The sequence below is a fragment of the Lithobates pipiens genome, unplaced genomic scaffold (assembly GCF_037356315.1).
Source record: "Lithobates pipiens isolate NorthernLeopardFrog02 unplaced genomic scaffold, aLitPip1_a1.2 Scaffold_16, whole genome shotgun sequence".
NCBI classification, from domain to species: Eukaryota; Metazoa; Chordata; class Amphibia; order Anura; family Ranidae; genus Lithobates; species Lithobates pipiens.
In genome coordinates this window covers 435,804,231-435,828,724 of record NW_027507748.1, presented here as the reverse complement: position 1 = coordinate 435,828,724, position 24,494 = coordinate 435,804,231, and the positions used below count along the sequence as shown (strand labels likewise).

Below are 24,494 nucleotides of genomic sequence, written 5' to 3'. Positions count from 1 at the left end.
AGTTATTACAGGGTCTGTATTTTTCTCTATGCAATGCAAGCACATCTTGGCAGGGTGCTGTTCCTAAAAACACAAAACAGCCTGCCTTGGCCTCTGCTCCCAGGAATCCAGGCAAAAAATTGTTGGCAGGAAAGTATCTGCATCTGATTAGATCTATTTGAGTATTTTGACAGCCAGCAGGCTAAAGTCTCATGCATACAGAACGTTTCTTTCCTCTGCTAGATGCCTTTTCTCCAGGGGAGGAAAAAGCAACATACAAATGCACCTAAAGCTGTGTTTTGCAAATGTGTAGAGGGCACATCAAGCGTTCATTCATTCCATTAGTCTGAATTCAAATTTATTTAGGTCACTCAAGCACTAAGCGCGCCTAATAGTTAGGCTTGTTTACATGCGTTTAAGTGCGTCCAGCATTTCATCCTGACAAAACGCTCTTCTTTTGCCCAGAGGAGTCTGGTGGGGGTTTGTGTTTCTGCCAGCCTGGCAGACTTTGGCTAAGGCTTGACGCCAACTGTTCCTTATTTTTGATGAAGTTAAGTAGTGACTTAAGGGGACCATGGTTCATGAGACACTCACCTCTATCCTTTCAGATACTCAAGCAAATTCTTGAAGATTTGGGATATATGGATAACCTACAATGACCATTTGAATCTTGACTGTTCCTTGCTCTCTATATGAATACAGATATGGCCCACCCCTAAACCTTGTAACAGGCTGGACCGCATAGGAACTTTCCCTAACCCTCTTCCAGGCAAATCTATCCACTTTCTTCCCTTTCTTTCTCTTTCACTGGCCGCTGAGAAGTCTGAGCGGCTCTTTTCCACTCTCCCTCCCCTTCTTTCTAACACAGTGTTCCTCCTCAATCCATGGAACATCATCCCTCTCCCTTTTCCTCTTTCCATTTTTCCCTTTTTCTTGGATGAGGCAAAGTTTTGTCTGGTAGCCACAGGACTGATTTCAGAGCTACAACAATGTATAAAAATACACTTGCCAGTACCTATGCCTTGAACTATGACCTCCATGCATCTCATGGAATCGTTACTATTTTTTTGTCTCTAATGTTCTTTGTACACTGCTTTAAAGTAGTGTATCTGTTTGCTTTTGCTTTCTACAGAAAAACCCTAAAAGCCTCAATACCATACTTACATAAGTGATGTTTTTTTCTGCTTCTAAACGCCTGTAAACCCAGGGACACACAGAGTAACACAGAGGGGAGTTTAGAGTCAGAAAAAAAAGTCAAATGTCTCTAACATTTCTAAGCCTACTGTGTACATGAGAAAATATCTATTTGCATAGACACTGCATATGAAGTCTTCCAGCATTAAGCTGAGCTCAATGTCTAGTCATGGCCCCGGATCTGCATCCCCAGTAATAAATAATAACTCACTTGTGGATTGGGATCCTGGACCATACTTAGGGTCTCCAAGATCTTTTGTAGTTCCTTCTGTTGCCATCTTATGTTGGCTTGGATATCCTGTCTCCGTTGTTCCAGTTGATCCCTGACTGTTTGGAACATCTGTGCAGAAAACTAAAAAAGGAGAAGACTGTAGTTGGTGTTCCCTCAGTTTGTACAATGTTATATAGAAACAGTTGTATGTATATTTCAAATTACGATTTTAAAGGAAAAAATTACCCATGGTTAATTCCACAGAGTTAAGCAATCACAGTTATTGCAATCAGTATAATGAAAAAAACATTATATGTAAAAAACTGAAATCTGATTAGTTGATTGAGTTACTAAACTATCTACTACTATCTTTACTGTCTATAATGTCTTTATAAATTGACATTCAATCTACTTGCGATGTTCTAATCAAATCTGTTACTTTAATTTAGAAAATAAAAATTACAAAAATTAAACATTCAGAGTAAAGTCTTGCATAAGTACCAAGATTAAAAATAAAAGACAAAGGGGTCAATTCACATATGCTTTGCTGTATTTTTTTTTCATCATCTGTTTAAAAATGTCGAATCCACAAAAAAGATGAACTCACATTATTAATACAAATACCAAAACAATGTTTAATACAATTACATACAGTGTTTCTTTTTATATTTTATCAAATCATATTTTAAGACACATTAACATAAAAATTAAAGCAAAAGTAGAATAGAGTAATGCATTCATTACTATGGGTTGTCTTTTGAAAACAGAAGAATGAAAAAAAAAGGTTTTCAATAGTTATATTTTGTAAAACAATACTGATACAATGGCTTATTTAGTAAATACAGGCACTAATGGTACAAAGCAAAGCCAATTAATGTAGGTAGCAACTACAATCAAAGCTGTCCAGATCTAGTAGGGATAAATTACACATTGCAGAGAACCCTTCAGCATGTTGAAAAGAGGAAAATGCACACAATGAGAGGAGTCCTTATATACAATGATCACCTCCAAAGGTGATCCATTTTTTACTCCAATTTGCTATGTCAGCTATTTAAAATTACAAATGATAAAGTTTAATTCTAATGTTATTAAAAGTGAGTGTACAAAAATGGAAGAAGCAATACGTTTTGCAAGGTTACTTATATTTACATATAAAAGGAGTAATAAGATGCATGGGGGTTGATTTACTGAAACTGGAGAGTGCAAAATCCTGTGCAGCTGTGCAAGGTAGCCTCCCTCAGTGCTATTGTAGCCTTCCCAGCCTGCAGAACACATTGATTACTGCTAGTGCCTATAATCACCGGCAGTAATCAAATGTAAACAATCCAACAGGCTGGTTGTTGTTTTTTTATTTTTTTTATTTAAGGATTGCAGGAAATACAAAAAGACTGAAATCATACAGGTGTCCCAAGTTCTCTTAAGTCTGTACAGAGCACAGGGCTAATCAAGCAATACTAATACATAAGCAAGCTGCATCTTAATATCCACTGAAACACCCTAATGAAGCCCCAAAATACTGGCCTATCTCTTCTCACAGCCAACCACTGTGGCAATTCAACAGGCTGGTTGTACCCAAGTCAATCGATGGATTAACTTGGGTACAATTAGCCTACCCATACCCAAATTTTGATCCATGTATGGCCGGCTTTAGACTCTAGGACAGAGTTTTGGTAGGCTGTACTCTTGAAGAAAAAAAGGAAACTTTAGAATGGTCACAGTCTAAAGCATTTTTCCAACAATTTAGGTTTAAGTCTTTATAAAAAGACAGGAACTTTTGCTTAATGCTTCTCGATGACTGTGTTAATATTCTTTGTTGGGTTCTCACCTCATACTTTCAGAATTTAAGTCCCCTAACTTTTTTGCATGTAAGAAATCAGATTTATTATTTTTAAAGTAATATAACTAGCGTTTAAATCTCTTACTTTCGTTTTACTTTTGTGACAATATACAGGTGTGGCCCAAATGTTGCTAATGACATGCATATTCATTTTTGCTAGGTTTAGGAACCTTAGACCTAGCTATGCTGTCTAGAAGAGGTTTCAGTATCATAGGATTCTACTAGTTAAAATATACCATTTGTCTGAAATCTAGATTTTAGTCATTTGCCAAAATCAAGAGCTGAACAGTCCCATACATTCACATGGAGATTTGATTTTTCTCCTCCTCTGTTAATATACATGCAGGAAACCCGCCTGCTAAAACATACATGAGAGCATTATAGGTAAGTAGTATGTAGGAAAGCTAGTTAGTAAATTTCCTCAAATTGTTTCTCCTTTTGGGAAAATTTATTTCTTTTGCGTTAGATAAGGTAACCCCCCAAAACTACCAAGATGAGAGTCATGTCTATATTATAGACTTTATAAAGTATATATAATTGAACAATTTACATGGTACTGAAAGCAGATCTACCTACCTGTGTTATAGATGGTGATTCACAGAGTAGCTGATTTTGTGGTACAAACGATTGTTGTAGATCACACTGCTGTGATGGTGCTGAAGCCTATACAGGTTCAAAACATTCTGATAAATTACATATATAAAATTACAAAATAATAAAATACAGTGCCTTGAAAAAGTATTCATACCCCTTGAAATTTTCCACATTTTGTCATGTTACAACCAAAAACATAAATGTATTTTATTGGAATTTTATGTGATAGACCAACACAAAGTGGCACATACTTGTGAAGTGGAAGGAAAATGATAAATGTTTTTTTTTTATATTTTTTACAAATAAATGTGAAAAGTGTGGGAGGGTGCTTGTATTCAGCCCCCCTGAGTCAATACTTTGTAGAACCACCTTTCGCTGCAATTAGACCTGCAAGTCATTTTGGGGATGTCTCCACCAGCTTTGCACATCTAGAGAGTGGTATTTTTGCCCATTCTTCTGTGCAAAATAGCTCAAGCTCTGTCAGGTTAGATGGAGAGCCTCTGTGAACAGCAAGTTTTATGTCTTGCCACAGATTCTCAATTGGATTTAGGTCTGGACTTTGACTGGGCCATTCTAACACATAAATATGCTTTGATCTAAGCCATTCCATTGTAGCTCTGGCTGTATGTTTAGGGTCATTGCCCTGCTGGAAGGTGAACCTCCGCCCCAGTCTCAGGTCTTTTGCAGACTCTACCAGTTTTTTTTTTAGATTGCCCTGTATTTGGCTCCATTCATCTTCCCATCAACTCTGACCAGCTTTCCTGTCCCTGCTGAAGAAATGCATCACCACAACATGATGCTGTCACCACCATGTTTCACGGTAGGGATGCTGTGTTCAGGGTGATGTGCAGGGTTAGTTTTCCGCCACACATAGCATTTTGCTTTTAGACCAAAAAGTTACATTTTGGTCTCATCTGACCAGAACACCTTCTTCCACATATTTGCTGTCCCCCCCACATGGCTTCTCCCAAACTGCAAACGGAACTTCTTATGGCTTTCCCTCAACAATAGCTTTCTTCTTGCCACTCTTCCATAAAGGTGAGATTTGTGGACTGCACGACTAATAGTTGTCCTGTGGACAGATTCTCCCACCTGAGCTGTGGATCTCTGCAGCTCCTCCAGAGTTACCATGGGCCTCTTGGCTGCTTCTCTGATAAACGATCTCCTTGCCCGGCCTGTCAGTTTAGGTGGACAGCCATGTCTTGGTAGGTCTGCAGTTGTGCCATGTTCTTTCCATTTTCGAATGAGGGATTGAACAGTGCTCCGTGAGATGTTCAAAGCTTGGGATTTTTTTTATAACATAACCCTGCTTTAAACTTCTCCATAACTTTATCCCTGACCTGTCTGGTGTGTTCCTTGGCCTTCATGATGCTGTTTGTTCACTAAGGTTCTCTAACAAACCTATGAGGGCTTCACAGAATAGCTGTATTTATACTGAGGTTAAATTATACACAGGTGGACTCTATTTACTATTTAAGTGACTTCTGAAGGCAGTTGGTTCCATCAGATTTTAGTGGAACATTTATTTGGAAAACATTTTGTAAACTATTTATCATTTTCCTTCCACTTCACAATTATGTGCCACTTTGTGTTGGTCTATGACATAAAATCCCAATACAATACATTTAAATTTTTGGTTGTAACATGACAAAAATGTGGAAAATTTCAAGAGGTATGAATACTTTTTCAAGCCACTGTATGTATTGTACTGGCCTCATATGTGTTATCTAGCCTAACCATTTGCATACTGGTCTCAACACCCCAATGTTTCTTTGCCTACACTTTGAGTACTCATCCACAATCATATCCCTACTAGCATTTTATCTGAAGATTATTTAGAACAAGAAACAGACCAGTATTTGTACTGACAACACTTCTTTTCCTCCACTTGAGAATATAATGGTAATTCATACCTGTGCCAGGTTTGGTTGACTCATTAACTGCAATGGCAGGTCTGGTTGCCTACTGGAAACTCTCTGCAGTGACTGCGGACTGGAGACTGTGGTTAGCTCTGTGGCAATAGCTGTAGGAAACAGTATGAATTACATCTAATTTGCCAGAATGACTGATCATATGAGATTACATTGTAATATGGCACTAAAAGCATGTAGAACCTAAAGTTCCAACTTATTTTAATCATCCAAGCCCATCTTTTTAGCCCCCCACATGTACACCTCTCCTGACAGCTGCAGCTTCCAGTGCTGTCTGAAGCCTGGTTGGTAAAAAATCTAGTGCCAGGCTCCTGCAATATGGGTATGTTCCTTTCAAGTCTATAGGACATTAGCGCGCAGGTGCGGGCAGGTTATGTTTTGTGCTGGCCAGGCTGCAGGCAGCATAGGAAGCCACAGCAATGAGGGGTGGCTAGGGAGGGGCGCTGGGATGATTTAAAAGATCTCATCTCTATATGGCATCCATATCTGTGATCATTATATCATTATATGATAATTGTATAGCATTGTGTTTATTAAATGGAACAGTACCAAGAGCAATAAAAAAAAGTGTAAATGGCAGTACCCCATAGGGTACATAGTGAAAACACTGACACGAGGGAGGGAACACACACAGCCTATTCACTGGATACACACACACAACACCACACTTGTAATCATCCCCACACATGTGGAATGTGTTGTTGCAATCGGGCATGCTATGTGGAGGTTTCCTTGGCTGGGGTGGGGTTCCTTGCCTCAGCTCCGGAACAGACAACCATTTGGGATTCCATCTTCCTCGATGCTAGCCAAGCACAGTGCTCTAGCCAACCTAATATCACACTTGTAATCATCCCCACACATGTGGAATGTGTTGTGGCAATCAGGCATGCTACGTGGAGGTTTTCTTGGTCTTTCTGTGGTCTGAACCTAAGCTCTATTAAAGTGTATATGGGTGCATAAGAAGGATTATTCCCTGAGGGGATACATGCACTTTCTAACCTCCTGTAATTTTAGAGATCCAACCAAATAAGTACCGGTAAGTGCACATCCATATATAACTCGTATGTATAAAATTATCTTAAAATGCCTTTGGAATGTTTTTATTTGCAGCAGAAGCCAATGTTAAATAAAATTCTGTTACACAAGCATCTTTGCCAACATTTGCTTACTCACGTGCAGGTTCTGAGGCTGCAGTCTGAGAAGATTTGTGGGAACTTCTTGAAGAAACTGATGGAGTGCGGCTGGGGCTGAGAAGTGAGGCACTAACTTCTAGCACACTGTAATACGGGTCACTGTCCACACTCAGGTCCTTGTCCTAGCATATATATATATATATATATGAAACAATTTAGAATATGTTGTTACCACTTTATAATGACACATTATTTCACTTAGAACTATCTGGGGAATTCATAAAGGGTGTCTTAGACACCCCTCAGTATTCTGTCGGAGCTCAGCACTAAAAGTGATGGCGCTTGCACCTTGTTCATGTACCTGTCAGAGACAGGTACATGAATCTGTCAATGCCGGAATTCAGGTCAGAGTATCCACAGTGGACACTCCTTCCTTAGTGGACTCCCTCCTTCCTGGCAACTGTGCCCGTTATACTGACAGGCGCGTGCAGAGGTTCTTTGTAGTAAGAGTGAGAGCAGCCTGAAGGAGAACTGTGAGACTAGGCCCCCATTAGGTCAGCTTTTCTTTTAACAGTGCATGACAGTGGGCAGATTGACAGCCACTCTTTTAAATCTGCCCCCTGCTATCTGCTGTCAATCACCGTCTGGTGGGCGGAACATGAAAGGGAACTCTGAGACTAGTTCCTCAATAGGCCTGCCTTGCCTGTGATTGTTAGGGAATGGCAGTGCTATCTGCTGTCAATCACAGGCAAGGCGAACCTGATGAGGAACCAATGAAGTAAATGCAAAACATATTTAAATATTTTAATAAGGTAGTAACCTAACAACTCCTCCCCCCTTGATCTGAAATCAGAACTAAACCCATTGATTTAACAGTTTAAAAAAACAGTTACATTCCAAGCATGCCAGGATTTCTAATTGTCACATTTGCTTGTGTTTTCAACCAAATTGTAAAACCATCAAATGACTAATGTCATAACTTATCACATGTGTAGCACCATGGCAGTTGCAGAGGCTAAAAGGGCAGGATAGGATGGGTTTAGTTCCATTTTAACTGCTTGCCGACCAGCCGGTTGGCAGTTTGGCTCTGCTGCGCAAATCGCCGTAGCTGTACGGTGGGCCGCAATTTCTATTGGTGAACCACGATGTCCGCTGGCAAGCGCGATCGCTCCTCAGAGAGGCAGAATGGGGATCTGTCAATGTAAACAGACAGAGCCCCGTTCTGTCAGGGAAGTAGAAAGAGATCTGCTGTTCCTAGTGATCAGGAACAGGGATCTCTCTCTACTCCCAGTCAGTACACTCCGCGCACAGTTAGAAATACCTCCCTAGGACACACTTAACCCCTTAATCGCCCAATAGTGTTAACCCCTTCCCTGCCAGTGACATTTATACAGTAATCAGTGGCTATTTTTAGCTCTGATTGATGTATAAATGTTAGTGGTCCCAAAAAAGTGTCAAAAGTATCCGATCTGTCTGCTGCAATGTCGCAGCCCTGCTAAAAATCGATGATCACCACCATTACTAGTAAAAAAAATAATTATAATAAAAATGCCATACATATATCTCCTATTTTGTAGACACTATAACTTTTGCGCAATCAATATTTTTTTATCTATTTTATTTACAATCAATGATTTTTTTTTTACTAAAAATATGTAGCAGAATACATATTGGCCTAAACTGATGACATTTTTTATTTTTTTATTTTTTGGGGATATTTATTATAGCAAAAAGTAAAAAATATTGTTGTTTTTTTTTCAAAATTGTCGTTCTTTTTTGTTTATAGAGCAAAAAATAAAAACCATAGAGGTAATCAAATAGCATCAAAAGAAAGCTCTATTAGTGGAAAAAAAAAGTACATCAATTTTGTTTGGGTACAACGTCACACGACCACGCAATTGTCAGTTAGATTGACGCAGTGCTGTATCGCAAAAAATGGCGTGGTCAGGAAGGGGGTAATTACTACCGGGGCTGAAGTGATTAATTACCACAAGTTTGATTATCTGTGAACTGGCTGTATTTATTTAGAATCTGTCACAGCCATAGTGACAGGTTCTAAAAGCAGTAATAAGAACTACTTGAATATGGTGCATGTGTTGGTAGCAATATTAACACAAGGCTTTTTTGGATCAGGCTAAGGCCATGTGAAAGGGGCCATAATGCCAGAAAAATGATGTTACTGATTTTCAAAAGATTACATATAGCAGGAAGGCTGTATTCCCGATTACATTTTAAGGATTCATTTCAAAGTATAACTTCAAAAAAAGATCTGATTTTAAACTAGTTAATTACATTCAACTGGACTCTCAAGGAGGTGAAGACTTTTGCTATTCATTCAAATAGCTTCCTCATCTCTAATGAGTTTCAGGAACATATGCAGAATACCATGGCAACTTTCACAGACAACATACTGTATAATTATATAAGCTTTCCAATAAGTATATAATATACAGTATTTCAGTTTATTGAGAACTATGACAACTATTGTGAACAGCATGGGTCATTAGAAGCTTTCCTAAGCATAAGAATAGTCTGAAAAGACCCACAGCATTGGTGCGATCATGCTTGCAGCAAAATAATGTTACTCTGGGCCTAGCAAAGCAGAATTCTTCCTACTAAAGTGATGCCTTACTGTCATGCTTGCAACTGCACATATTTCATAATTACTAGTTTTCGGTCATGTAATTACTTTTTCGAACTTCAGTAAAAATCTCGAAAGCATTTTTACTTGGTTTTTGTTATGCACCTTGGTATAAGATCCTAGTTATTTAACCTCCCTGGCGGTATGATTATTTCGGATTTTAGGTGCTAAAAGCGGTACCATTATTTTGCATGAAAATTTGGTGTTTTATATTGTAGACCTGTAATTCTTAGCAATAACTCACTTAAATCTGTCCAAACCAGAGTCTAGCAGACATCCCGGGTATGATAAAGTTTGAAAAATGAAATCATAAATTATAATATAATAAATAATTATAAATAATTGTACCAAATAATAATATAACAATAATAAAAATTATTCAATAATGTAATCAAATCAAAAACACTGAACTTTGCTCAGTTGCAGAATTGTCACTGTCATTACTTTTCAGTATTTGATGACGGATCTCCCCACAAATCGCTATCGCTCAATTCTGCAAGTGATTACAATTTATTATCGTTGTTTTCTAGCTGGTCTAAAATCATTTTTGATGTAAAGTGACAGTTTTGGTTGCTATGGACAATCTCCAGTTTCCAGGCATAAAGAACAGTTTTTATTATATAAAACTGCATGCAGGACACTGAGTAGACCACTAGGGACAAAGGGGATGTGAAATAATTACATACAGCAATGTAATCTGTAAGATTACATTATACTGTATGTAATGTGTGTGTTTCACTTTTTGAATTTGGCATCAATCTCCGTCCCCGTGCGTCGCAAAGCTCGCAGGGAACGGAGATCAGCTCCGTGATAGATCGAGCGAGACACGGCTCGCTCGTACAGCGCGGGGACATCGCTGGATGCGAGGGAGAAGGTAATTAAACATCCTCCTGGATCCAGCGATGCAGTCCCGAGTCTGGCTCGGGGTTACCGCTTTTGGCATAAAAATTCCACCCCGAGCCAGACTCGGGAATACCGTCAGAGGGGTTAAACAATCTTACAGTGCATGTTTGTATGATTTCTAAAACCACACTATATCCAAAAACCTTTTTATTTATTTTAAGTAGCGTAGCCTCCCTGGCGGTATGATTATGTCAGATTTTTGCGTCTCAAAGCGGTACAATTGTTTTGCATAGAAATTTGGCATTTTATATTGTAGGCCTGTAATTCTTAGAAATAACACACTTAAATCTGTCCAAACAAGAGTCTAGTAGACATCCTGGGTCTAATAAAGTTTCAAACACAAAATCATAAATTATAATATAATAAATAACTCTAAATAATTATAAAAAATTATAATATAATAATAATAAAATTAATTTTCTTGATTCACTATCTCTCAATTCTGCAATTGTTCTGATTAGCTATCGCTATTTTCTAGCTGGTCTAAAACCACTTTTGGCCTAAAGGAACACTTTTTGGTTGCTATGGACAATCTCAAGTTTCCAGGCAGAAAGAACAGTATATATAATAAAAAAACTGCATGCAGGGCATTGGACAAAGCACTAGCGACAAAAGGGATGTGAAACGATTTCATACAGTAATGTAATCTGTAAGATTACTGTGTACTGTATGTATTATGAATTTTACATTTTTTGAATTTGCCGCAGGGAACGGAGCCTGGCACACATAGGCAATCGGGCAGAGGACAGAGCCCGAAGACACAGCGGGGGGACATCCCAGTATCCTGGGGACAAGGTAAGTACACTGCACCAGGATCCTGCAATGCAATCCCGGGTGTGGCTCGGGGTTACTGCTAATGGTACTGAAATTTAACCCCAAGCCACACTCGGGAAAACCGCCAGGGGGGTTAAGTGTTAGAACCTCTATTTTTAGGGCCCATTCACACTACAACACAGTGCGGGAAACCTGCATTCTGTGTGTGTTTGTCACACCATGTTTAAAAGCACTGGGTGTGCGATCTGCTTGAGGTGTGTGTATAAATAATGAAGTAGCGCTAACCACTCAAATAAAAATAAATTAAAATGAAAAAAAAGTGCTTTAACGTATACTAATTTCTCCTAAATTGTGTCTTGGCACAAAAAAGTTCTTCACAAACAGTTAAAGTGAATAAAACATTCAAAATACGAATAACTCTGATCCAGTCGATAAAGTGCAATAAAGTCCAGTGTATAAAGTGCATAACATTTTCTTATTGTTATTCAATAAAAAAAAAACATATTAAATGATTAAGGTGCCTTAATAATCAATCTAAAAAAGTTCCCATCAAAAAGTGCATTCAGAAAATAGTTTGGTGATTCAAGTAAAAGTTCAGTCTCTTACTTTCTATGTAGGCAAACAGAGATGAGGGGGACAAGGACGGGTAAGGGAGTCCAATCTAAAATGCTACTATGAATATATTCAGAATCCTCCCCCAGTTGTACCAGCCTCTCACCTTCAAGAAAGACCCCCACAGGTCAGATGGTGCATCAATGGACAGCCATGCAGTTACTTTCTCCTCCTTAATGGCTCCAGGGCAAAGGGTCCGGGCCAAAGGATAATTTTAATCTTCCCTTGATCTCGGTGACCCTTCTGTCCTATAAAAAAATGTCTCCAGGTCCAGAGGATCAGGAACAAAAAAGGAGATTCTTCATGTTGTATTAACGTTAAAAAATCTGGTATTTATTTGTGAAAAAATACAAATAGACACTTAATCATGGGTATATCCCCATAGATGGGGGTCTTCCTTGAAGGTGAGAGGCTGGTACAACTGGGGAAGGATTCTGAATATATTCATAGTAGTATTTTAGATTGGACTCCCTTATCCATCCCTGCCCCCCTCATTTCTGCTTGCCTACATAGAAATTAAGAGACTGAACATTTCCTTGAATCACCAAACTACTCTTTACCCTTTAGAGTTGTTTTTTTGTTTGGTTTTTGTTTGGCATGTGTTGCCGTTTTTATTTATGCATTTTTTGTTAAATAAATATGTTTTTTTAACGATAATACACCATGGAGAATCTCCTTTTCTGTTCCTGATCCTCTGGACCTTGAGACAAATTTCTCTATAGGACAGAAGGGTCGCCGAGATTAAGGGAAGATTAGAGTGATCCTTTGCCCCGGACCCTTTGCCCTGGAGCCATTAAGGAGGAGAAAATAACTGCATGGCTGTCCATTGATGCACCATCTGACCTGTGGGGGTCTTTCTTGAAGTTGAGAGACTGGTACAACTGGGGGAGGATTCTGAATATATTCATAGTAGCATTTTAGATTGGACTCCCTTTTCCGTCCTTGTCCCGCTCATCTCTGCTTGCCTACATAGAAAGTAAGAGACTGAACATTTTCTAGAATCACCAAACTATTTTCTGGATGCACTTTTTAATGGGAACTTTTTTAGATTGATTATTAATGCACCTTAATAATTTAATATGTTTTTTTGAATAACAATAAGAAAATGTTATGCACTTTATACACTGGACTTTATTGCACTTCATCCACTGGATCAGAGTTATTCGTATTTTGAATGTTTTATTCACTTTAACTGTTTGTGAAGAACTTTTTTGTGCCAAGACACAACTTTAGGAGGAATTGGTATACATTAAAGCACTTTATTTTTTTTGAGTTGTTAGCGCTATTTCATTATTTATATACAGATCTATTGGTGCTGGTAACACTATAGAAGTTTAGCTGCCTTCCACTTTTTAACAAGCACTTTATACGACTATACCATTTTTCACATTTTTATATATCTTTTGTTTATTGATAGTCAAGCACTTTCTAGTGCATTAGTATTTTATCTTTTCAATGATCTGCTGCAGGTGTCAATGTAATCCTAACAACACCCCAAACCCAGATCACAAATGCATTGTGTTTGCCTGCACCAGATCACATGGTACCGCAGTACCATACAATCCGGTTATTGTGTGTCTTTAAAAGTAGTTTTAGCACTAATTTTGGTGCACTCCATTGCTATTTTAGCCCATTCAAGTGAAAGGGCTGAAAACTGAATCATAGAACGTGTTCCTGAGATTCTTGTGTGAGCTGGCACTACTTTCACCCAGGAGCGTTGTGGGCACTGGTGGTAAAACAGCGATATATTGAACCCCCGCTAGCGGCTGAAAAAGGGTTAAAACCGCCCGCAAAGCGCCGCTGCAGCGGCGCTTTGCAGGCGGGTTTTCAGCGCTGCCCCATTGTTTTTAATGGAAAGGGGCACTTTAGGAATGGTAAATACACCGCTCCTACAGCGCTCCAAATATGTGGCTTGCCGGACTTTTTTGACCACCCTACAAGCGCACCGTTCCAGTGTGAAAGCCCCCAGAGCTTTCACACTGGAGACACAGCAGAGGCTGTTTCAGGGTGCTTTGCAGGCGCTATTTTTAGCATGTTAGCGCCTGCAAAGCACCTCAGTGTGAAAGCAGCCTTAGCCCTTGTACACACGGTCGGAGAATCCGTCGGAATGTGTCCTATCGGACCGTGTTGTTGGATAATCCGACTGTGTTTGGTATGCATCGGACTGATTCCGTCAGAATATCCGTCGGACCCAATTTTCCAACTTGTTGGAAATATTTCCTGACCAACTGGTTCGATCGGACATACTCCGATCATGTGTAGAGAATTTTTATCGGACCAAGTGCCACGCATGCTCAGATCAAATTCCTACATCAAAGCTATTGGCTACTAGCCTGAATGTAGTCCCATCGTAATGAAATTACGTCAACACGTTCTGAATGATCGGATTTTTCGACAACTTAGTCCAACTGTGTGTATGCAACAGTTTCGGACAAGATCCGATGGACAAAATCCGACGGATTTGGTTGTCGAAATCTCCGACCGTGTGTATAGGGGCTTACTGTGTTCTGTGTCCTCATAGAGAAGAATTCCCTTTACTTTTTGTGCCAATGACTAGGGGATGGGGGGGATTAATGGAACAGGAAACGGTCAGAAAACTATTTGATGATGACAGAGACAGCAATGAAAACACATATTCTGGTACATTGGGAAAATGTTAGAACGTCTGCTAGTTTTTAGTGCTGCATGTGCCTCCCTGATTTTTTGACTTCTGGTACATCTTTTCTTGTGTCTTTCCTGGTGGCATAAAAGGTGAGGGAAAATCTTCTCAATGTAGTCACAGACAGCAGTAAAACCAGACACAGGTTCTAACCCTTCCCCGTTTCTCTGAAATTAAAAATGCAAGTTTTGACTGGTGCTGAGGCTTTAAAGTGGTTGTAAAGGCTGAATGTTTTTTATCGTCATGCATTCTGTGTTCCATAGATACACAGAGGTGGCTTAGAAGCGAGCACGCACGGGTGCCCCCAGAGCAAGCAGCTTGCTCTGGGGGCACTCGGCAAGGGGGAAGGGCCAGAAGAACAGGCGGGGACCTGAGAAAAGGAGGATTAGGGCTGCTCTGTGCAAAACCATTGCACAGAGCAGGTAAATATGACATGTTTATTATTTTAAGAAAAAAATAATTGAACCTTAAACACGTTAAAGAATTTACCTTCTTGCTACAGTCATTTTAAACATTTGTATTATGTAAAACAATAAAAGAGTATTATGTTATATAAAAACATTCATTACCTTTAGTGCAGATGCGACAATGACTTCTGATGAGGTGTCATCCAAGCTCTGTCTTCTTTCCACACGCACATCTGCATAACTAACAACAGAGATAATATCTTGAACAGAAAATCTAATTCCCCATGTCCTATTGTTCAAACATTATTAATCCTGTTTTAAAAAGCTTAGTTTGTAAGTGATCAATAAGGCTCCTTTCCTGATATCTCCCCGGTAGGTATCACACTAATGAGTTAACCCCCGACCCTGTTAATGTGATGTTATGAAAATAGTCTAAAAAGGAAAATTACGGCAAGTCCCCAAGTATGAATTTTGAATTAATTTTTTTTCTGGAAGAAGGTTGACTAACTTACTGGTATGAATACAAATCTCATCATTCATAGTTGCATTTTTAGAAATGTTGTCTGAAGAATGTTGCTGTTGTGTGCATTGCCGCATGGAGTAAAACCTACACTTCTAAACAAAGTGGTATTGATTGAATTTCATCCTATATTGGAGACACTTTTGCGCATGGGTTCCTTGTCCTTCAAATGTTTTGTAAATGATCTTGAAGTGTACAATATAATGTATATGTGCTCTGCAGACAGACAGACAGATGGAGTATAACGTAGCTCAGAACTAGAGGACTAGTTATTGTGTATAATTAGCAGTGGCGGCTGGTGAAGTTTAAAAATGGTGGGGTGCTAGACACCACCCTGCCTTTTTGACACCCACTTCTCAGAAGCCCCATCCACCTCTTATAGACTCCACTTGCTCCATTCCAACCTTCTTTTGTTTAAATATAAATTATATATATATATATATATATATATATATATATATATACTGTATACATAATGACAGATCATCAAACTAGGAATAGACAGCCACCCCCCATGATGCACTGCATGTGCATGCACTGTGTAGTACCCTGAGGCTTTCTGGGATGCTGGGATGCATGATGCAAGTATACCACAAGGTTGTGTAGCAGCTGATATGTCATTCTTGCCTAGGCAAGTAGTCAAGAAGTGCAGGGATGATGACTGCACATCAGTGCACATAGTAAGGTTCATAAAGACATGGATAAGCGAATATGGGGTGGAGTAACCTGGCTGGCCTGCACAGTCCTGATCTCAACTGGATAGAACACCTTTGGGATGAATTTGAGTGGAGACTGCGAGCCAGGCCTTCTCGTCCAAAATCAATGTGACAGATAAAGAACGCACCTCTACACACAGGCACATATCTAAATGGGTCCTTAATGTTTCCCACAACATGCAAACATATGGAAGGCACAGTGACAGAACTACCAGGGTCGCATAAGTCACACTTGCGACTGGGCCCTGCAGTTCCACCACCACGGGGGGCCGAAGCAGTGTTGCCAACCTCCCATCAGTTTGTCCTTCGGTAAGACAGGAGAATCAGCCTGTAAATGAAGAAACTGAAGGCTGTAGCTGAGCCGAGTGTCTGTGACAGCCCAGCGAGCACACTCCCCCTCACGGATAGGAGAGCAGAGAGGAATACAAACTCCTCCACCTCCTCCCACCCCTGTTCCTCCTGTCTATGCCTAGCCCACCCACTCTCCTATCCCCAGCGTGCAGCTGTGCCTGAGAGGGGGAGGATGTATGGGTGGGAAATATGAAAAACAGAAGCCTGCTACACAACACATTCCTATCTGTATCAATGATGAGCCCCTATCTACCAGCCTCAACCCAGCAGCAGCGCATTAGGACCCAGTTCTGGCTACTTTATGGGGCTCAAGGGCACATATACAAGAGGGCCAGCACAATTAGTTGGAAGCAGCTGAGCCTCCCACAGGTTGCCTAGCAATGGTTGTGCTACATAGCCTTCTGTTGACATTCCGATTGCGATGCAATCCAGGTCATGCTCCCAGTTGGTTCTAATATTAAATATGATAGCGGTTTTACTGATCAGAACCCCCCAACTTACTGGCCTGGAGCCCACATGGCTGCTGAACATATGGTTGATATAAATGGCAATGTACATTTGATTCTAATAAATACTGTGTTTATTAGATTCAATTGGGAGCATCACTTGGATCACATCCCGATCAGCATGTCAACAGAGAAGGCTATGCAACATTACCACTGCTAGGTGACCTGCAGGGGGCTCAGCTGTCTACAACCAATAGTGCCAGCTCTCCCCCCACATGTACCCGGTACAGGATCCTAATGGATTGCCACCACTGCCATAGAGACAGAGACGCTAGACCAGCAATGTCAGTAGCAGGGGCAGGACAGCAAGAGTAGGCTGTTGACCCCCACAGTGGCGGAACACCAAGGCTGTCGGCCACGAGTGCAACCTTTGCAACCCTGGTAGTTCTGCCACTGCATTGGTCCGCCTATATGGCGTTCTGGTGACATATCTCTTGCTTTCTGCCACCATGGGGAGGTGCCCCAAGACAGCACGGAGGGGGCCCACGACAGAACAGATCCAGCGGGACCAATGGAGGGGTCTTGGGGGGGCCCTTCAAGGTTTCTTGCACCAGGGCCCTGAAGGTTCTAGTTATGCCCCTGGGAATGCAGTTCACCCAGTGGTCACCCTGCAGGGCCCTCTGATCCCTCCTGTTTTGATTTGTATTGTAAGTGTACTCTCTGCCCTCATGTTGTAAAGTGCAGCGCAAACTGTTGGCGCTATATAAATCCTGTATAATAATAACAATAATTTACAGCAACAGCATTTTAGCTACATATACATGTCTGATTGTCTAAACTGACCATAAATAGATCGATTTTTTGATCAGCCACCTGGCTGATCAAAACAAAAAATTAACGGATTCCCCCATCCACACATTTGATGTGTATGAAGGAATCCTCCTTGCTGTGCTATTGTATTGTGATAGCGGAACTCCTCCCCTGTCAGAATCGAATGATCAGCACTGTTGCCAATAGACTGCAACCGCTAATGGAACAAAACTATACCAACAGATCTGATCGAGAGGAGACAATCGTTAGAGCGACAAACAAATGAATGGCAAATAAATAGGCATACAGTGCCTTGCGAAAGTGCCTTGCGAAAGTATTCGGCCTCCTTGAACTTTTCAACCTTTTGCCACATTTCAGGCTTCAAACATAAAGATATAAAATTTTAATTTTTTGTGAAGAATCACCAACAAGTGGGACACAATTGTGAAGTGGAACGAAATCTATTGGATAATTTAATGTTTTTTAGCAAATAAAAAACAGAAAAGTGGTGCGTGCAAAATTATTCGGCCCCTTTACTTTCAGTGCAGCAAACTCACTCCAGAAGTTCAGCGAGGATCTCTGAATGATCCAATGTTGTCCTAAATGACTGATGGTGATAAATAGAATCCACCTGTGTGTAATCAAGTCTCTGTATAAATGCACCTGCTCTGTGTTAGTCTCAGGGTTCTGTTGAAAGCGCAGAGAGCATCATGAAGACCACGGAACACACCAGGCAGGTCCGTAATACTGTAGTGGAGAAGTTTAAAGCCGGATTTGGATACAAAAAGATTTCCCAAGCTTTAAACATCCCAAGGAGCACTGTGCAAGCGATCATTTTGAAATGGAAGGAGTATCAGACCACTGCAAATCTACCAAGACCTGGCCGTCCCTCTAAACTTTCAGCTCAGACAAGGAGAAGACTGATCAGAGATGCAGCCAAGAGGCCCAAGATCACTCTGGATGAACTGCAGAGAACTACAGCTGAGGACAACAATCAGTCGTACACTGCACAAATCTGGCCTTTATGGAAGAGTGGCAAGAAGAAAGCCATTTCTCAAAGATATTCATAAAAAGTCTCGTCTAAAGTTTGCCACAAGCCACCTGGGAGACACACCAAACATGTGGAAGAAGGTGCTCTGGTCAGATGAAACCAAAATCGAACTTTTTGCCCACAATGCAAAACGATATGTTTGGCGTAAAAGCAACACAGCTCATCACCCTTAACACACCATCCCCACTGTCAAACATGGTGGTGGCAGCTTCATGGTTTGGGCCTGCTTTTCTTCAGCAGGGACAGGGAAGATGGTTAAAATTGAGGGGAAGATGGATGCAGCCAAGTACAGGACCATTCTGGATGAAAACCTGTTGGAGTCTGCAAAAGACCTGAAACTGGGACGGAGATTTATCTTCCAACAAGACAATGATCTCAAACATACAGCAAAATCTACAAAGGAATGGTTCACAAATAAACGTATCCAGGTGTTAGAATGGCCAAGTCAAAGTCCAGACCTGAATCCAATCGAGAATCTGTGGAAAGAGCTGAAAACTGCTGTTCACAAACGCTCTCCATCCAACCTCACTGAGCTCGAGCTGTTTTGCAAGGAAGAATGGGCAAGAATTTCAGTCTCTCGATGTGCAAAACTGATAGAGACATACCCCAAGCGACTTGCAGCTGTAATCGCAGCAAAAGGTGGCTCTACAAAGTATTAACGCAAGGGGGCCGAATAATTTTGCACGCACCACTTTTCATTTTATTATTAGTTAAAAAAGTTTAAAAATCCAATAGATTTCGTTCCACTTCACAATTGTGTCCCACTTGTTGGTGATTCTTCACAAAAAAAAAAAAAAAAATATATCTTTATGTTTGAAGCCTGAAATGTGGCAAAAGGTTGAAAAGTTCAAGGGGGCCGAATACCTTTGCAAGGCACTGTAACTTCCCTTCCGATCGATTTAGATCTGATCTGATCAAACTGCTAGGTGGTAAATTATATTATGTTGAATTGAGATGCTTTGTTCATGATTTGATGGGATTCCGATTGATCAGATTATGATACTGCAAAGTGAAAATAGAGATGCAAGGCAATATCTTCCAACTATTGATCGAAATCCCTGCTTGTAGCATATCGATCAAAAGAGTTGTCCACTATAGATCCTATTGGAGAGCATGATCGGAAAATAAATTTATGAGAAGCATATATGGTCACCATATGACAGACTTGGGGAAAATACTACAAAATCCATGGATTACTATGGGATGCTAGTGCTGCAAAAGGTTTTCTCCTGCTTGCACAGACTGAAACCAGAGCTGTGTGGAGGGCTGGAAATAGCAGGCTGTCAGCTGGGTGATGTGCCCAGAATTCCTGCCCATGTTGAGGATAGAGCCCTACACCTACCAACACACACCAATGCAATCTCCCTCCACAGGGCACATTCAGCCAGGGTCCCTCATCACAGTGCCCACCTACCCACACACCTACCTACCTCCTGCTGATTGCTCCAGCCTGGCACAGCTATCAGCCTCCTCATCCTGACAGCCGATGATCAGCACTCTCAATCCAAAACCAAAGTTAAAATGTTACTTTATCTCAACTCCCAATCGAGGCTTCCTAATCATACCTCTTCTTCTACTTTCTCACATTTATTTTGTAACAGGCTGCCTCCTGTAATTGTGTGCAATGTGTGCTATGGCCGGAGAGCCATCCACATAACACACAGATTCAGATTTTATTTTTTTGTTTCCTTTTTTTTTTTTGCAACAAAACTGGTGGGGCACTGCCCCAGGGATGAGACTCCACTGATAATTAGGCTGATTGCTGTATTAATAATGAGTGGTCACCACATATTTCAGTCCACTTTCAATACAAACAGGAAGATATCCACTACAGCAGCCTTTCTTAACTAGGATGCTGTGGCAAAATTGCCCCAAGTTGCCCAAAAATTGTCAACAAGCAGGTAGGACAATCAGCCTGAATTTTTTGTTGCACAAAGTCACAGGTTTTTATTGTGCAGCATTACCACCTTGGTCATCATGTGGGCCAGCCAAAGGGCGTCCTAACAAATTGAAAACTTCATTGGCTGATAAGGATCCCATTGGGCATTTTCAGAGCATTCTTGTTTGTCTCTCCCCTGCCCCTTTTTATCAGAAATGGAAGTAATGTTAGCTGTGTGAGGGACCGAAACTGAGGGAGAAGAAAAATGCTTGAATACTAGTCAGTACCAGTGTTCAAAGATGTATTTGCTTTGTAAAAATCAGTCACCTTTAATGTTTGGTGTTTAATGTCTGTGGATACTGCTGCTTTATGTAGAACTATTAGTTTCATTTTTTTACATTTTAGAATGAAGTACCTCGAAATTTTAAAGGGTGCCTTGACTGAAAAAAGGTTGAGAAACACTGCTCTAGATGAAAATGGCAGACTGTAGTGAGGTTCACAAACTTTAAGGCTACTTTCACACTGAAGCACTTTACAGGCACTATAGTGCTAAAAATAGCACCTGTAAAGTGCCTTTCCTGTCACTCCAGTGTGAAAATCCGAAGGCTTTTACACTGGAGCGGTGCACTTGCAGGGCGTTAAAAAAAGTCCTGCAAGCAGCATCTTTGAGGCACTTTAGGAGCGATGTATACACCGCTCCAAAAGCGCACTGCCCATTGAAATCAATTGGCAGCGCTGCTGAAGCGCCTGCAAAGCCTCAGCAGCAGCGCTTTTAACCCTTTATTCAGCATCTAGTGGCGGTTAAAAGCGTCGTGCTGGCGGACGAAAAGCGCCACTAAAACTAGCAGAGCTTACCGCCAACACCCCACACTTCGGTGTGAAAGTGTATACCCAGCTTCAAAGTGAATCTGTCCCAAGGTTTGTCCTTATAAAGATACAATGCAGGTGGATGGTCGCTATATTTTGACAGTGTTTAAATCTAGTAACAACTGATAATGAAGATCTGAGCTGCCCAGGCCCCTCACAAACAAAGAGATATATGTAGGATTGTCCAGATTAGAACATCTGAAAAAGGTAAGCTGCAATTTTTTAATATTTTTTTGAAGTTATGCTAGGTGAATGGAAACATGTAACAAATATTTAGTGGCCGTTAACCCAATCTGTCTGCAAAAGTGGAAATACACTTTAAAGCTTCACTGATCAGCTGACTGGAGCCAGCTTTATATTGGATATTTGTTAAAAAAGCCAGATTGCCTGAGTATCAATAAGCCCAGGTTAACACTTAGCTGTGGGAATGAAGTCATGCGAGTTCAGCTAAACCTGCACGATTTCACTCCCGCACGTCAGTCCCGATTTCAGAGACAAGTGTGTTTCTGCACAGATGTGAATGTAAATCACAGCCCAAAATCGCAAAAAGTTGTACAGAAACTACTGTTTCAAATTGGTGCAGCGCTGCAAATGAAGCGGCGCACCGATTAGGAAGGTGCCATTGCTGGCAATTGCTGCCGATTTGACATGTCAAATCATACCAATGTGAACCATGGCTAAAAGAATCAGTCATTGTGTAACGGGAATTGTAGCAGAGAAGATATTTACAAGTGATATTTCTCCTGAAATATTTTTGGGCACGTTAAATGTCACAAAATGCTAGAGATAAATTACATACCTTACAACAGTGTGTGTGCATACGATAAACTCTGGTTTGGAGTTCCACTGATGATATGTGATATAGTAATGTGTCTGAAGCCAGATCCATTGTTGACCTTTGGTTAGAAACCGATAGCAGCAAGACTTTCCCTTACCAAACTGCATTACTGTAGAAAAAAAAAATTGCGCAGTTTAGTTACACCTGTACTGTATTATTATTAAAAATATAGTTTATCTCGTTGCATTCTGTACTCCTGCATTGTTAAGTCTGCAAGGGGGATGACTTACTAAAACCGGAGATTGCAAAATCTGATGTAGCTGTGCATGGTAGCCAATCAGCTTTTAATGTCTACTTCTTTAATTAAGCTTTGACAAAAAAAACCTTGAAGCGGATTGGTTTCTATGCATAGCTACACCAGATTTTGTACTCTCCAGTTTTAGTAAATGAACCCTAAGTCATACCTGGTACTGTGACTTGTTCTTCAGATAAAATGGCTCTCTTTGAGTTTCAGTATATAGTGCACAAACATAAGATTCCCATATATATATATATATTGCACAATTAACAACAGTACCATGGACATGTGAGATGAAATTTGAAAATACACCAGGACTATGCACAACAAATAGTAACAGATTTTTTTTGCAGTGCTGAATGAGAAGCTTTGACTGGCAGATCGATGTCAGTTCAACCACAGTGGTCATACATGGATCATAATTTGGCCATTCCCTGATGAACAGGTTGAATTTAGATCCATGTATGGCCAGCTTAAGGTTGGCTCCACGCCTATGTGTATACCAAAGCCTTTCTCAGCTCTGGAACCCTATAAGTATTTATATTAATCTACACCAATTTTCCTACCATTTGTTTACTTTTTTGTTTAACTCGAGTACTTACAGTGTTCATGGCACTTTGCTATTATCTCCAGGTCATCTACGTGATAGTAGTCATACCCAGATGTACCAAGAACTTCAAAAGGTAAATATCCAATGATTGGAGGAGCTCTGCAAAATAAGAGGGTAATGTTAGTGCTCATGTGGTGGTTTTAGAAAGTACTTCTAGGAAATGCAAGAAAGGAAAAGTTACAAAACAAAAATAGTAGTGAAAAAGTAGCCAATTATTTCCTAGTTTTTGTGTTTAAGTTTATTTTATTAATTTTTAGAAAAGACAAACATTTATTACATAACAATCAAAAATCTCGACATACAAAATTACATAACTAGTTACATAATATTCACACATCACAATAAACATGATACATGACATTTCTAAGGTATATAAATCATACAGTATTCCCATTACCCAAATGTGGACATACAATTCTTAGGTTCCCCCTTCCATCTACTCCATTTTTGAGAGCAAGAGGGGGTAAATACCCCCCCCCCCCCAAAAAAAGTCCACACACATTCCAATCCTTTTAGACATGTGAACCTGAAGTATTATAAAATATTTAAAGTAGGGGTGGGTCTAGAGATGGCTGCACAAAGGTTCCCACCCTAATTCCGTGCACCCTTTCCCACCCCAATTCTATTTATACCATTTATACCCCCCTCTCCCCCCCCTTTAAACTCCACTCCCCCAGTGAAAAAATAAACAAAAAAAAACATATTAAAAGAATTTCCCTTTTCCCCTTTCCCTTCCTTCCCTCTCTTCTCCCCCCTACTTGTGTGTTTAATTAATTATTTTATTTAAAGTGTGACTCTAGGGGCACAACATCTACATATATCTCCTACCCTATTTCACCCTTATAATTTTGTGTTTTCACCCCCCCCCCCCCCCTCCGAAAAAAAAATAAAAAATTTAAAAAAAGCTTAAGTAAGTCCCAGATTGTTTAAACTCAAGCCAACCTCTCCAAGTTCCATATAACCTCTGTCTGGATTAATTTTGCAAAGATATTAGTTCTTCCATCAATCTAGTATTATCTACTTCCCTAAACCAATCCTTTATTAACGGGATTTTCTTTAGTTTCCATGGTCTCAGAATTAGGGCTTTCGCTGCATTCAACAAAAACGGGACCACTGCGGCTCTATATTTTCCATGTCTCACCCATAGCATGGAACAAACACTACCAGGGATCCTGCCTGATCTCAAAACCACTAATCTTAACCCTTTAAAATCCACATTTTTCAATGAGTTAGCGTGACTCAAAATGTCCGCTACCAAGCGGTGGAGCAGAACATTAAAGGGTTAATCATTTT

The 24,494-nt window shown here is 40.2% G+C and overlaps 1 protein-coding gene across 1 annotated transcript in view; it reads right to left on the bottom strand.

Moving 5' to 3' along the window:
• The window catches only part of NPAS2 (neuronal PAS domain protein 2), a 177,068-nt gene that overhangs the window by 28,648 nt on the left and 123,926 nt on the right, over window positions 1-24,494 (bottom strand). Inside the window, exons 10-16 of the mRNA XM_077482640.1 lie at window positions 23,194-23,300; window positions 22,315-22,462; window positions 15,038-15,116; window positions 6,920-7,061; window positions 5,729-5,838; window positions 3,798-3,884; window positions 1,385-1,525 (exon numbers count right to left, since the gene is read on the bottom strand). Coding sequence (XP_077338766.1) covers window positions 1,385-1,525; window positions 3,798-3,884; window positions 5,729-5,838; window positions 6,920-7,061; window positions 15,038-15,116; window positions 22,315-22,462; window positions 23,194-23,300 — 814 coding nt within the window. The remainder of the gene's footprint in view (window positions 1-1,384; window positions 1,526-3,797; window positions 3,885-5,728; window positions 5,839-6,919; window positions 7,062-15,037; window positions 15,117-22,314; window positions 22,463-23,193; window positions 23,301-24,494) is intronic.